At 44.1% G+C, this 15,019-nt stretch overlaps 1 protein-coding gene across 1 annotated transcript in view; it reads left to right on the top strand.

Annotated features, from left to right (window-relative positions):
• Positions 1–14,582, top strand: part of MTURN (maturin, neural progenitor differentiation regulator homolog) — a 461,109-nt gene extending 446,527 nt beyond the window's left edge. The window contains exon 3 of the mRNA XM_044064931.1: positions 13,778–14,582. Within this exon, the coding sequence (XP_043920866.1) occupies positions 13,778–13,888 (111 nt within the window). The 3' untranslated portion in view covers positions 13,889–14,582. The remainder of the gene's footprint in view (positions 1–13,777) is intronic.
• Positions 14,583–15,019: the final 437 nt, after the last annotated feature.

Genomic DNA, 15,019 nt, shown 5'->3' with positions numbered 1-15,019 from the left:
TTCAGATTACTCTGAGTCCTCAGCTGAGGATATTCAGGATTTTCCTCCCTATTCAGATTCGGATGCAGAGGATTCCTGTCCTTCTGCTTCACCTCCAGAGGATTTTTCCTTTTCTGAAACCTTGCATTCCATGAGGGAGCATTTCAAGTGGGAAGGTCAGGATTTTTCTGATTCTCGTAAGAGGCTGAGGGAATTTTTGTTTTTGCCTCAACATAGGCCTTTGGCTATTCCCCCTGTTTTAGATGTTGTTCAAGATGTTTTTTCTGAAGCTTCACTTAATCCTGATTCTTTACCCCCTGCCCCTGTCAAGCCAGACAGGTATTACAGAGTTCCAGAGGCACATAAATATCTGTATAAGAGTCCTAGGGCTGACCCGGAAACTATTATTCAAGGGCCGAAGGGTGTCAGGGCTTCTGTGGTTAAGAATCCAGTTCTTTTAGATAAAGATTCTAGAGCTTTGGATAGGTGGGGGAAAAGTGTACACCTCTTCTACGTTAGCTATGAGGGCTTTAAATTGCCAATTTCATATGCTGAAGTATCAGAACTTTCTGTTAGGTCAATTGAAATCTAAGGTAGATGCTTTATCTGAGGGTATAGTGTGTAAGGAATTGCAGGACTTGGTTCATGCTTCAGATCAAGTTGGTAAACATTCCTTGCAGTGTGGCTTCGATGCTCTTCAGGCTTCATCCAGGGTGGCTGCTACTGGTTCAGTTATTCGTAGACATGCCTGGCTTAAGGATCAAAATTTGTCAGAGCATGTGAAAGCTCGAATTTTGGATGCTCCTCTTCAATCTGAAGTTCTTTTTGGTTCCCCTGTGGAGTCAGTTTTGAAAAAGATGGAAGATAAAGCTAAGTCTATGCAGACGGTTAAGGATTTTTTGCAAGTGCAGCCCCCTAAGTTTAGCAGGAATTGGCCTGCAAGAGGATGGTCCCTACCCTTCTTCGGATTTTCAGTCTAGGGGCAGGTCTAGACGTGGTAGGGGTAGGGCTCAAGCTCAGGGATCCTTCAGACTTAGGACTTGGAGTTCTCCTGCACAATCTTCTGGTGAGGGCAGGGGTCAGCCTTTTCGTAAACAGACCCAATGACCTGTATTTTCAGCTGCCAGACCCTTCTTTTCTGGCAGCTCCTCTAGGAGGAAAGTTGGCACTTTTCAAACAAAATTGGCATTTGGTCACCCAGGACAAATGGGTGTTGGACATAATAAATCTAGGCTGCAAGTTTTATTTCCACACTTTTCCTCCTTTCAAAGGCATGCCAGATGTACCTCCTCAGCAAAGGCTGGAGGCTCAGGAACAAATTTCTTTGCTTTTACAGATGGGAGCAATCCAGGTGGTACCTCCGTCAGAAGTAGGCCTAGGGTTTTATTCTCGTCTATTCCTAGTGCCAAAGAAAGGAAACACTTGGAGGCCAATTCTGGATTTGTCCATTCTCAATACATACCTAGACATTCCAAAGTTCAAGTTGTTAACTTTACAGCAACTTCTGCCTATGCTAGGCAAAGATCACTGGATGGTAACTCTGGATCTCAAAGAGGCCTATCTTCACATTCCTATCAGGCCCAGCTGCAGGAGATTTCTACGATTCCTGGCTGGTACTTCTCATTATCAGTTCTCTGCATTGCCCTTTGGTTTATCTACTGCGCCCAGGGTGTTCACAAAGGTTCTGGCTCCTGTAATAGCGTTCTTCAGACTGAGGGGAATTCAAATTTATCCTTATCTGGACGATTGCCTGATTCTTGCTCAAGACAGACAAGTTACTTCACCATCTACAGTATGTAATGGCAGTTTTAAGGTGCCTAGGGTATTCTGTGAACGAAATAAAGTCCAGTTTAGTACCCTCTCAGGACATGTGCTTTCTGGGTGTGAGACTGAATACAGCCTCTCAGATGGCTTTTCTGACCCCGGACAAACAAAGAACTCTTCACCTATACTTCCAGCAATTATCAGTACTGTCCAGGCTGACTGCAAGGACAGTCCTACAAGCCTTTGGGTTCATGGCATCTTGCATTCTAGTACTTCCCAATGCCAAACTGCATATGAGGAAGCTTCAATGGTATCTCAAAAGTGTATGGACTCAACACTGCCACGATTTGGACACTGTCATTCAGATAATACCTTGCATCCAGAAGGAATTCTTGTGGTGGGCACAGGAATGTCACCTAAACAAGGGACTCTGTGACCCGCCCAGAGGCGAGTCAGATCATAACGACGGATGCCTCAGAACTGGCTTGGGGAGCACACTTCAATGGGAAATGGATTCAAGACACGTGGCCTCCCAGACTACAGCATTTGCATATCAACATGAAGGAGATGTTAGCAGTCCAGTTTGCCCTGATGGCTTTCAAGGGCCTACTTCAACCAGGACAGGTGTTGATTCAAACAGACAACACTACAGTCATGTGGTACATCAACAAGCAGGGGGGAACCCATTCTTGCCCTCTTTGCAGACAAGCAATGATTTTGTGGGAGACTGCTCTGAGTTTGCACATCACTCTTCAAGCTCGTTTTCTGCCAGGAGCACAGAACTCCCTAGCAGATGTATTGAGCAGACATATTGTGGACCCCCACAAGTGGAAATTGGATCCTCAGGTATTCCAGCAGTTGACAGTGGCTTGGGGAACTCCAGACATAGATCTGTTCGCTTCTCCTCTAAATTTCCAACTACCAAAATTTTGCACAAAGATGTTTCACCCAAAAGCTTGGAAAGTGGATGCTCTATCTTTCAGTTGGAACAACCTTCACGTCTATGCTTTTCCTCCTCTGCCTCTCCTTCCCAAGGTACTCTTGAAAGTCAGGCGGGACATTCTAATAGCACCAGATTGGCCACGTCAGCACTGGTATCCTCTGCTGAGGAGTTTAATTCAGGAGCCTCCTTGGCCTTTGCCACAGCTTCCTCACTTGTTGTCCCAGTCAAGCAGTCATTTGCTATGTCAGGGTGCAGTCCCTACATCTAACGGCCTGGCGTATTCTGTTTTAGAGCCTGTGGGAGCTCAGCTTCCTCAACAAGTTTTAGATGTCCTTTTGGAAGCTAGGCAGCCTAGCACTAGAAAAGTTTATGCTGATAAATGGAGGAGATTTTTTCTTTGGAGCACAACAAAGGGCTTTGATGTCTCGGTGCCTAATTTGAGTTTTACACTACAGTACCTTACTGAATTACTGGACAAGGGTTTGTCATTTTCCTCTGTGAAGGTTCATGCTGCAGCCATTTCTGCTCACTATGATTGTGACCCTCCTTTATTTTCTCACCCTTTGTTTAAGCAATTTCTTAGAGGGGCAAAAAATATAAGACCCCCACGTAGAGCTCCTACTCCTTCCTGGGATCTCAATTTTGTGTTGGAGAAGCTTACTTTGCCTCCTTTTGAACCTGCAGCTACGTCTGAATTGAAGTTTTTGTCTTGGAAGACTGCTTTTTTGTTGGCCATCACTTCTGCTAGGAGGGTATCTGAATTGCAGGCTCTCATGGCAGTTGAACCTTTTCTGATATTCCATAAGGATAGAGTTTCTTTGCGTACTAACCCTACTTTTATGCCAAAAGTGATTTCTAATGTGGCCTTGAACCAGTCTATCCATTTGCATACTTTTTATGCTGATCCCCAAAATAAAGGGGAAAAAGTCTTGCATTCGTTGGATATCCACAGACAGTTACGTTACTATTTGAGCAGAACTAAGGAGTTCAGACAGACTCAACAGTTATTTGTTACTTTGAGTTCTCAAGGGAAAGCTGTTTCAAAGCAGACTATTTCAAAGTGGATTGGTAACTGTATTGCTTTTTGTTATTCTCATCATGGGAAGAATGTTCCTGCTGGGATCAGGCCTCATTCCACTAGGGCTACTGCTACATCTACTGCTGTTTTGAGGGGTGTAGCTACTAAAGATATTTTGGAAGCAGCTACTTGGAGTTCAGTTCACACTTTTACCAAGCATTACCATCTCCCTCTTTATTCCAAGTCCAGGGCTGGGTTTGCCACTGCAGTCTTACAGGGCATGTTAGCAGCCCCTATTGCTTTTTAGTTTGCCAGCCTCCCCTTTTCCTTTGCTTTGGGATTCTACCCACAGGTTATGACTGCAGCAATGTGAGACGAAGAACATAGTACAGTTTTGTACCTACCATAAATGTAGATGTTCGAGGATCCACATTGCTGCAGTCCTATTTTCCCTCCCTCCTTCCCCTCTATTGTTGGGGTTGTTGTTGTTGTGGTGGTATTGTTGTCGTTGTGCCTTTGGGATTATTGTTATTTTTTCCTTTGTGGTTGTTGGGCATTTTCTTTTTCTTGTGGGTCTGGCCTTTCCTTTTTAAGGCATTCTGACATCTGGGGCAAGAAAGACTGAGGATATGACGTCGGTCATGCGCTTAAGTACTACTACGTACTGACGTCAGCTCCGGGCGACCATGACCGACGCCAGCCTAACTCTTTGGTATTCGGGCCGACCGAGGACAGCGGACTTACCCACAGGTTATGACTGCAGCAATGTGGATCCTCGAACATCTACATTTATGGTAGGTACAAAACTGTACTTTGCCAGTGCTACAGTATTGGCTGTCCTTTTATTGTTTAGTGTTCTGGTATTAACAACACTGTCACTAGATATTTTAGTGTGCAACAGTAACAGAATGGTGCAACATATGAATTACAAAACTGACAGAGATAGGGAATAAGAAGAGGCTGTACAAAGTGTAGAAAATTTGTAAATAGGATTTTATGGCTGGTGGAAAATGAAAACTTGTCTGTTACCAGAGTAATAATTAATGACGGACAAGTCTTGGGACACACCTGTTTTGTGAGTCAGGAAAACATGATTGTTTGAATAGAGTTTTGCATAGAAGGGCCAAGGGATGGAAATCTAAGGCCCTTTGTTTATGGATTTTTTTTTTTTTTTTTTGCGAGGGGAGTTGGAACCATTTATTTTATCAAGTTATTTATCTTTCTGTACCATTCATAATTAAGTAGGCTGACATTTCTGCTATAGCCATCTTGCTGTATGTTTGCATCTTCAAGCATTGCGTTCTCAATATGTATTTTTGGGGCAGCTTTGGAAAGATTATTTTATTTTATTTTTTTTTTTTAATTAGTAGTCTTGTCTTGTGATCCCAGAGTGTTATGGACCCATCTCCTAGATTTTGTTCCTGCGGTTTTAAGATGTTTTTATTACAAATATGAGTATATAGAGTATCAGTTCATCTTCACTAGGGGCTATTTACCTTTCCCTTACTCTCCAGCCCATTCTGTGGGTCCTCCTAGTGTCTGACAGCACAGGGAAATTGAGGCCAACGGCTGCTATTTCCAGTATTCCAGTGTTTGATTTTCTTATCCTACAGTTTCCTGCTGTGCAGTGGAATTACAAAATTATTTGTCTCAAGCTCCAACTGTTAGGTTACTACTTCATTCCCTTTTTCTGTTTCAAAAGGGTTGGGTTAGAATTGAGGGTGTTTGGAAAGCAGTCTATCAGTTGTTCCTTTCATGGGCTAGATGAGATTGATAAAACAAATCTGAAGAACTATTTGAGAGAACAGTAGAAATACGTTACCAAGAGTAAAACCACATCAGAGGGCCCTCTGACAGCATGCATAGCTACTGGAAGCATCATTGCCATCCTCTTGTCTCCATGTGTTGCCACTCCATTGAAGGATTGCAGACCTTGGCCCTCTTTGGTACTGGTAAAATGAAACAAACCTAACACACGCGTCCAAGGGCCAAAGTATCTAGTTGTCAAGTGACTATGAAGATTGCCTAGTACATAAAACGTCTAAGCAAGCCTTTTTTTTTTAAATATACAGAGCTGTTGCTTACATATCCTAACACTAATATTGCACGTATAAGTGGAAAAAGAAGCAGTTGGGTATATATATATATATATATATATATATATATATATATATATATATATATCTCTCTTCTCATCCATGCTTGCAGTCAAATAGTGATATAGTATATTGCCACAGATTTGGACTTGCAGACACGACAGTGCCTTGCAGAGTGGGGATTTGAGCCATGGGACCCAGCCATCTGGTATTCATGGATCAGGTACTTGATAAGATGTCCTCCTGAAAAATACTTCCATCCTTTTGTGGAGTGTACAGGGTGCACCTTTACTTTTACCTTTTTCAGCTGCAACCCCCCTCCCCCCCCCCCACACACACACACATACACACCAAATCCAGTGACTTACATGTATGTCCTGATAATGCATATGCTTTGTGTCAGAGTTGAGAAACCTTTTATTTTTTCTGAACTCTGGGGTTTTGGAACATGTATACTTCTGCAGAGCATTCTTAAACCAGACTTTTCGTTTGCACAGCCTTTGTAATTCTGTGATGTCTTTATGTGGTGATGGGGAGAAAGTGATCCACTTTTGTGAAATTGATGGGGCATCTTTCACATAAAATCGTATTTCTTCAAAGTCCACCTATATTCTCATTTGAGTGGGAGTTGTAAAACTGTACTCTTTGTAACAGAGTATGATTAATGTATTTAGTTGTTTATTTCTGTTTATTAACTTGATAAGACCCTTTTCAGCTATGCTCTGGACCACAAAGGAATGGAAACGCATGCAGCTGTAAATTGGAACATGTGATGTTCTTAGTGCTTCACTGTTGCAGTCATCATTTGTGGGTTATCTCTGCTGGGCTGGCCTCAGTCAGCCCAAATACCAGAGTAAAGGATTTCCCTCCTGCGTCAGCTGACTGGTGACTGAGGTTGACATCAAGTCATCAAGGCTATAAAATGAAGCAGCTGATGCCATTGCATCAGTCTTTCTTGCTGTGGAGCCCGAAGCAGAAGCAGTTTGCGTGTACATCTGTCAGCCATTGCCAGAGTGAGGGAGTAAGTCTAAAGCCAAATACCCCGTTGGGGAACCTTCTCTTGCTTTTATCTGATGTCCGAGAAAGTCAATAATTGTTTCAGTTGTGGGAAACAGATCCCACACCAAGACTTTCATATACCCTCTGCGTCACCTGCCTAGGCCCAGACCACAACATCCCTGGATATCAGTGCTGTTTAATGCTAGAACTATTAGCAGAAGAGCTGAAATTGTAGCTAGACACTTTAGCGAGACTGTTTATCACTGCAAAATGGTGTCGGTCAGGTGGCTGTTGAATTGCCTAGAAAAAAGAAAGATAAGGGAAAAGGATAGGTCTCAAAATTGGACCGTCTGATGACTCTGGTCCGAAGTTTGCTAGCCTTCCACCCATTACAGTTGATGAACTCAGTGAGGCACCTTCACAGCCCCTGACACCAGTCGAGGAAAGGTTGCAGGCCTCTACAGAGACCCATTTGGAGTCTGTTATGCTGCCAGATCCATCTTTTCTTGCCAGTATGTTGGCCTTCAGTCATGTGGTTGGGTCTGGAGCCGTTTTGTAGGCACCGGCTTCTGTAGAGACAGTACCAACGACCCCTCCATCAGTTAAACTAACTTTGTATAAGGTCATGGAATCCTCCAGGCCCAAGAATAAGACTGCCCCTAAAAAGACCCCCATTCCAGGGTCCCAGACACTGACTTCCTTCCATCCATCCAGCCTGCCACACAGTCGCAGCAGCACCTCAGAATGGCATAAGATTTAATCACTGTTGATTAGAGGAAGCCAGCCTACCCAAGCCACCCCAGCTAAAAGGAAGAAGGACACTTCCCCTGAGGCTCTTTCTGACCAGGAGTCAGAAGGGTCTGAATTAGAGGAGTTGGATACTGAAGATCAGCCTTTTGCAGCATTTGAGGATTCTAATGACTACCCCATTCCTGCTGGTCTCCCCATCGGAAGACCTCTCTTTCGGGGAAACTTAAAATTTCCTCAGTGAACATTTTCACTGGGAGGCACAGGATTGCCCTCAGTCAGAGACTGAGAGAGTTCCTTGACCTGCCACAGCATAAACCTCTGGCAATTCCACCAATCCTGGATGTGGTGGAGGATGTCGTTTTGGAATCTGCACTCACCCCAGACTCACTACCCCCTGCCCTCAGGAACCCAGACAGGTATTATAGGGTTCAAGACTCTCACAAATATCTTTTTAAAAACCCTGTAGCTGACCCAGAGGTCATTACTCAGGGTCCTAAGGGGGCTAGGGCTAGCTCCTCTAAAATCCCCATTCCAACTGATATTGAAAGCAGAGACATAGACTAGGAAAGAAGGTCTACACTTCGGCTACCTTCGCCATTAGAGCTCTGGGATTGTCAATTTCATATGCTGAAATAGCAACAAAATGTACTGGAATTATTAAAACAGAAAATGTCCACCCTACCAGACAGCAGTACAACCAGGATACTAGCGGATCTTGTACTTTCTAGCTCCCAGGTAGCCAAGCATTCTCTGCATTGTGGGTTTGATGCCTTGGAAGCTTCTAGCAGGGCTGCAGTTTTACTGGCTGTGTATGCCTGGTTAAGGGAACAACCTTTGCCTGACCAGGTAAAGTTATTAGACGCACCTTTGGATAAAGACCAGCTGTTTGGGCCCAAAGCTGAGGAGGTCATTAAGAAAATGGAAGACAAGGCCAAGTCTCTGCAGACTGTGAAGGATTTCTTACAGGTACAGCCCCCAGGTTCAGTACGGAACTTCCCCACAAAGTATTGGTTCTTTCCTTCCCAAACAAAACCTGTCCAGAGGAAGGACCGCAGGGACAGGCCCTCCAGGCACCAGTCCCAAAGCCAACTGCAGTGCCTAGGCAAGGGAGCTGTAAGCCACTTCCTTCGCCAAGGACTCATAATGACTCTCTCCCCTCTGCCCCACATCCCCCCAGAGAGACTAGGAGGAAGACTTTCCTTCTTCCAAGAGAATTTGCAGGCCTTGACCTCAGACCTATGGGTCCTAAAATTTATTACCAGCGGGTAAAGATTCATTTTCAAAGAAAACCCAAGATATTCAGGCTTCCCGGATGTACCAGCAAATCAGAGGACCAAAGCAATCTGTCAGATCCAAAAGCTTTATGCCGAAGGCGTCGTGGAACCTGTACCAAAGGAACAGGCCGGAAAAGGATTTTATTCCAGACTGTTCCTGGTACCCAGAAAGGAGGGCACTTGGTGCCTGTTCTGGACCTATCCACTCTGAATCTGTCCCTCCTGGTACCAAAATTCAAAATGCTGACCCTGCACAAGCTTTTGTCAATGCTGATTTCACATGCTTGGCTAGTGACCCTAGATCTGAAGGATGCCTACCTCCATATCCCCATAAGGAAGTCCTGCAGGAGTTTCCTGTGCTTCAGAGCAGGGTCACAACACTTTTTCAGTTCTCTTCTCTGCCCTTTTGTTTATCTACTGCTCCCAGAGTCTTTACCAAGTGCCTGGCCCTTGTATTGCCTTTTGCAGACAGAAGGGCATACAGATTTACCCCTACCTGGACGACTGCCTCTTCCAGGCAGACACCAAGGAAATACTCCTGCAGGACTTCACCTTTGTTCAGGCTCTCCTAAACTCCCTGGGATTCACTATCAACCGACAGAAGTCCCCATTTCACCCTGCAAGAAGGTTAACCTTCCTGGGAGGTCTTCTGGACACATCGACATAAACAGCCTCCCACCCTCAGGAGAAGCAGAGCTTCCTCCACTCTTACTTTACACAGCTGGCCCGCAGGACCCACCTCACAGCAAGGAAATTCCTGCAAGCACTGGGATACATGGCCTCATGCATCCTGTTGGTACCCCTAGCCAGACTACACATGAGAAAAACTACAGTGGTACCTTGGGAACCTCGGGTGCCAACACTGTCACTGGAACACCAGCTGTCCCTGATTCCTTGCTTAAAGAAGGAACTCTTAAGGTAGACAAAGGCTTGTACCCTGAACAGGGGTCTACCCTTCATCACTCTCCCACAGGGCCAGACTATCACAACAGACGCTTCAGACACAGCCTGGGGTGCACACTAAGGAAGTATGTGCACTCAGGCCATTTGGGAACAGAAGGTCCGGGGCCTTCATATCAACCTAAAAGAAATGCTAGCATTGCACAGGACAATCCTAGCTTTCAAAGAACACCTGAGACCAGGAGTGCTCTTAATCAAGACAGACAACACAGCAGTAATGTGGTACATCAGCAAGCAGGGGGGCACACACTCTTTTACCCCCTGTGTCGCTTAGCTATGCAAATCTGGCAGTCAGCCTAAAATCTGGGACTGCATCTGATAGCTCAGTACCTCCCAGAGAAGCAGAACACCCTGGCCAGACCAGTTAAGCAGAAGCCTCCTGGATCCCCACAAGTGGCAGCTGCACAGAGGGACCTTTCTCAACGTCAGCAAAAACTGTGGGAACCCAGACATAAACCTTTTTTGCAACCTCAGAAAACAGGCAGCTAACCAACTTCTGCTCCAGAGAGTTCCATCCGGAAGCATGGAGGGTGGACTCCCTCTTCTTCCACTGGGGCAACCCGTTTGTGTATCCCCCCCCCCCGCCCATGATTCCCAGGGTACTTCTCAAGATCAGGGAGGAGGGACCAAAGGCTATTCTTATTGCTCCAAACTGGCCCAGACAGCACTGGTGTACCCCCTTGCTTCTCAGTCTGGCCAAAGAGCATCCCATGAACCTGCCTCTCACAGCAAACTTTCTAACTCAACAGAAACGGAAGTTACTGTATCCAAATCTCCCCACACTCAAGCTGTTCATATGGCTGACACCCCAAAGGCAGATGACACTACAACCTTCAGCAGGCAGGTTTTAAATGTTAAGGAGGCCAGAAGGCTCAGCATCAGAAAATCCTACTCTGCCAAATGGAAAAGATTTACTATTTGGTGCCAGAACAAGAGCATCTACAGCACCCATGCCACTCTGGCATTGGTTCTGGACTACCTGGCAGAGTTCCTAGAAAAGAGATTGCCATTCTCCTCCATCAAGACACATGTCTGCGCTATCTCTGCCAATATCCAGTCGGATCAGCCCATATTTTCTCAACACCCTTTAACATGTCTCCGCTATCTCTGCCAATATCCAGTCGGATCAGCCCATATTTTCTCAACACCCTTTAACATGTCTCCGCTATCTCTGCCAATATCCATTCGGATCAGCCCATATTTTCTCAACACCCTTTAACAGTTCCTTAGGGGTGTAGCCCACATCAGACCACCTGGAAGGCCACCTGCTCCAGCGTGGGATCTAAACTTTGTCCTGGCAAAATTGACTTTGCCTCCTTTTGAGCCAGCTGCATCAGCTGACCTGAAGTACCTTTCTTGAAAAACTGCTTTCTTGCTGGCCATCGCCTCAGCCAGAAGAGTTCCGTGGCTTCAGTCCCTTCTGGCCACTGAACCCTTTATCATATTTCATGCTGGTCTATTAGGACCAACCCCTCCTTTGTGCCTAAAGTGGTCTCTGATGTTACCCTCAAACCTGGCCATCCATCTCCCTACCTTCTTTCCCAGCCCCCATAATAAAAGGGAAAGAATTTTGCATACCTTAGTTGTGCACAGACAATTGAGATATTACCTGAATAGGACCAAGTCAGTCAGGAAATCTGACCAGCAGCTGGTCTCTCTTGCTCCTGGAGCAGAGGGGGAAACCCATTTCCGAACAGACAATTTCTTAATGGATCTGTCATTGCATCTTTCTGCTACTCCTTTCATGGAAAGAGTCCTCCCAAATCCATCGGATCACATTCCACTAGGGCAGCCTCTACTTTCACTGCCTTGCTGAGAGGGGTTCCAACCAAGGATATTTTGGAAGCTGCCACCTGGACATCCATCCACATATTCACCAAGCACTACCAGCTGGCTACCTTCTCCAAACCAGGGCAGGCTTTGAATCTACAGTACTGAAGGGCATTCTGGCATCCCCTTAATATGGCGCTTGCTTTAAGCCCCTCTTGTCCTTTCCTCCACCCTTTTTCTCAGCTTCGGGAATCTTCCCACAAGTGGTGACTGTAACAGTGATAATACAGTTGTGTACACTTACCATAAATGTAGACGTTCGAGTGTATTCACTGTTGCAGCCCTGTTTCTCTCCCACCTTTCCCCTTTTCTTTTTCCCTTTCTTAGGGAATCTTGCCCATTGGGGGCAAGAAAAAACGATGTAATAACGTCGGCTGCCTCATTGTATAGCCTTGATGACCTGACGTCAGCCTCGGTCACCAGTCAGCCGGCGCAGGAAGGAAATTCTTTATTCTGGTATTTAGGGTGGCCAAGGGCTACCCAGCAGAGATAATCCACAAGTGATGACTGCAACAGTGAATACACTCTAACATCTACATTTATGGTAAGTGTACACAACTTTAATTTCAACAGTTATCACACATAGTCTTGCAGTAGATTAATGATATGCAATTTATAAAGCAAAGAAAGCCGTCATTTCAGTAATAAAAGGGCAATAAAATGGTTTATAGGAAGTTGCAAGGTCAGTGATAACATTTATAATTGAAACTTTTGTGTTGGTAAGAAGCTGCTTAGAGCTGATTTGAATTCTGTGAAGTCTTTCATCTGAGATCAGGGGGAGACTATTCCCATGTGGCTTGTCCGAGTAATAGGTTTACCTTTGGGTGAACTGGTTTGCATTGAAAAATAAGACTCTCTGAATCCCTGTCTCTCAGAATATCTAGAATAACTGCTTAGAAACCCATTTCATGTCCCCTTTGCAAAATGGTCATAGCTAATCCATTTGTGGAATTTTCCTCAGCTGCTCATTTCCCCATTTAAGAACTTTTTGTGAGATAGCCCGTTGCCTAAACTGATTAAGTGGTAGCTGCATGAAGCAGTGCTGGATTATTTTTTTGAGAAAATTTCTCTGTGGCCTTCTGATTCTGTCCATGACTGCCTTTCCTTTGACTTGGGCCATCCTTCTGAAAGTGAGGTAGACGAGCCAAGTTTGTTAGCCTGTTAATGGCCATTTGGTTTTCCTTGGTTTTTACATGCAACCTCACCTAGGTACAATTCCTGTCCCTCATTGAAGAGTTGAGAGCATGTCGGTTGTCTGCCTGAAAGTTTTGATGTTTGCTATGTAGATCAGCATTTATCTCCAGGGGTAACTTTAAATTTTTCTGTTGGGAGTAATTGTCGAGATTTACACAAGTGGTATCCCCAGGTTAACACTTTTCTGCATTTTCTCTTTCTTATTTGTCAACTTCATATAATTCGGCATTCTCAGTAGGTCCTGGAAATCCCTTCATTAGGTGACTTTAATGGACCATTACCCACTTCAGATGATATTATGCAGTATTGCACTTTGGAAGGACAGTTATGTAGACCCTACAGGATTGTGGCTAGAAAGTGGTATTACCATAGCAGGTAGATTTTTAATTACTGTCATTGATACTCATTTTGCCAAGTGGCTTCTAGTTTTGTCTTGATCTGCAAATAAGTACATTTATAAAGAGGCAATCTCATGCTATATTTTCTAGACAGGAAATGTACAATAGACTAGTGCTTCCTTGGTACTGGTAAAAAAAAAAAAACATAATACACATGGACCAAAACCTGTACTTGTCAAGTGACAGGGCGATGCAGAACTGTGTATGATTCCATAAAACTCTGGTGAAAAAAATGCCTAAAACTAGGCATTACAGGAGGACCTAAACACTCCTAGAACCATCCTCCACTGTGGAAGTTTCCCTGTCACACCCCAGTCTCTAAATGTACCACCTTTCAGGGCTGCTGGGATGTAAGAGTAGGAGCAAACTGTAGATGGACAGTTGTGAATCCTGTAATACAGTGATACCACACTGGATTTCTGGCTTTGCAGATACTGCTTAGACATGATGTGTTAAGGAGCTGTGTGACATTTCCAAATGCAGTGCTAATAATGAGTAGGTGCATGTGGATATTGACTGGTAAACTTGCCTCTCAGTTGCTTATAACTGCATTTCCTTTTTCATTTTTAAAGTTGCTGGGGCTCCCTGATACAGATGATGATCCATTTGAAGACTACCATGCTGATGTAGAAGAGGAGGAGGCAGAGGCAGAACACCAGCAGATGGGCATCAGTCAGCAATAAACTAAACTCTTTACAAAAAGTACAAAGAAAAAAATGACTGGATTTGTATAAATGACATTTGTTTCCTAAATTCATCCCTCCTCACCCCTTTTATTGGGCTACTTTAAAGAGACTGACCTTGGTAGTAGTTTGCCAATACTGGTTTAGCTGTAACTCGTTTGATTAGGACTTGACTGGTGAGGTAAGGTGTCTGCAAGAATTTATAGGTTAAAGAAATCATGTTTTAAGAGTTGCTGTTAAAAGCTTGGTTATGTTGGCTCTGAAAGTTTACTTTTGTTTAAAAAATGTGCTTTTGGCGCTTGTTTTAAGCTTCAGGCATTACAGGAAGGAATTCAGTTTCTGTTTGGCAAGAAGTACTCCCATTGTGAAATTTTAAGTACTGATGTAACTGCTGTATAGGTCTAATGCATTTTGTGAATGTTTAACTGTGGTGGCAAAGTGCAGTAAAAAGACTCTGCTGTAAACAGCTTAACTTTACAGCTTCTACAGGTTGGCATTGTACGAGTTGTTGCCATATAAGTTGGAACATTACAGTTACTGGGTCTTGTGTCTTATGAGCATATTGTGCAGGTCTGCTTTGTCAACTTCAAAGATATGTACTGACTTCTGCCATGCTTGTGCCACTTCATTTTGTAAGGTTCCTAACAGTAGTGTACACTAAAGCAACCAGAGAAACAAAGTTACTTTAAACATACTTGAATGAGATTGGCTGTCATTTTAATTGCTTTAACTTCCCTTTAGAAAAGGAAAAGCTGTACCATTGTTTCACCCAGAACACACCATGCATGGTTACACCCCCACAGTATTCTTTGAACATGCACATAACATACAGATTCAGTTTTTTTATCCTTTGAAAGTTGCAGTAAAATAAATATTTTAGATGATAACTTGATTAGCTTATGAGACAGTCGGTCACATTTGCTTTGGTTGTGGGTGACCACAGAAGCTTGTTGTCTGTGCCAGTAACCTGTTCAGCAGTTTAAGAACCGATAACCAACTCTGCATGAAAGCACCTAGCCTGTAAAGCTAAATAGAACATGAAAATTGAAAGTCTGTTGAGGTAAAATAGAAGAAGAATTTTGCAAAAAATAAATAATCGGGCCTTTCATTTCCAAGTAAGCATTTGGAATT

This window comes from Protopterus annectens, chromosome 3.part0, assembly GCF_019279795.1.
Source record: "Protopterus annectens isolate FY-2018-M chromosome 3.part0, PAN1.0, whole genome shotgun sequence".
In the NCBI taxonomy this organism is placed as follows: Eukaryota; Metazoa; Chordata; order Ceratodontiformes; family Protopteridae; genus Protopterus; species Protopterus annectens.
Note: the sequence above shows the minus strand (reverse complement) of the source record. Positions and strands in the feature narration are given on the sequence as shown.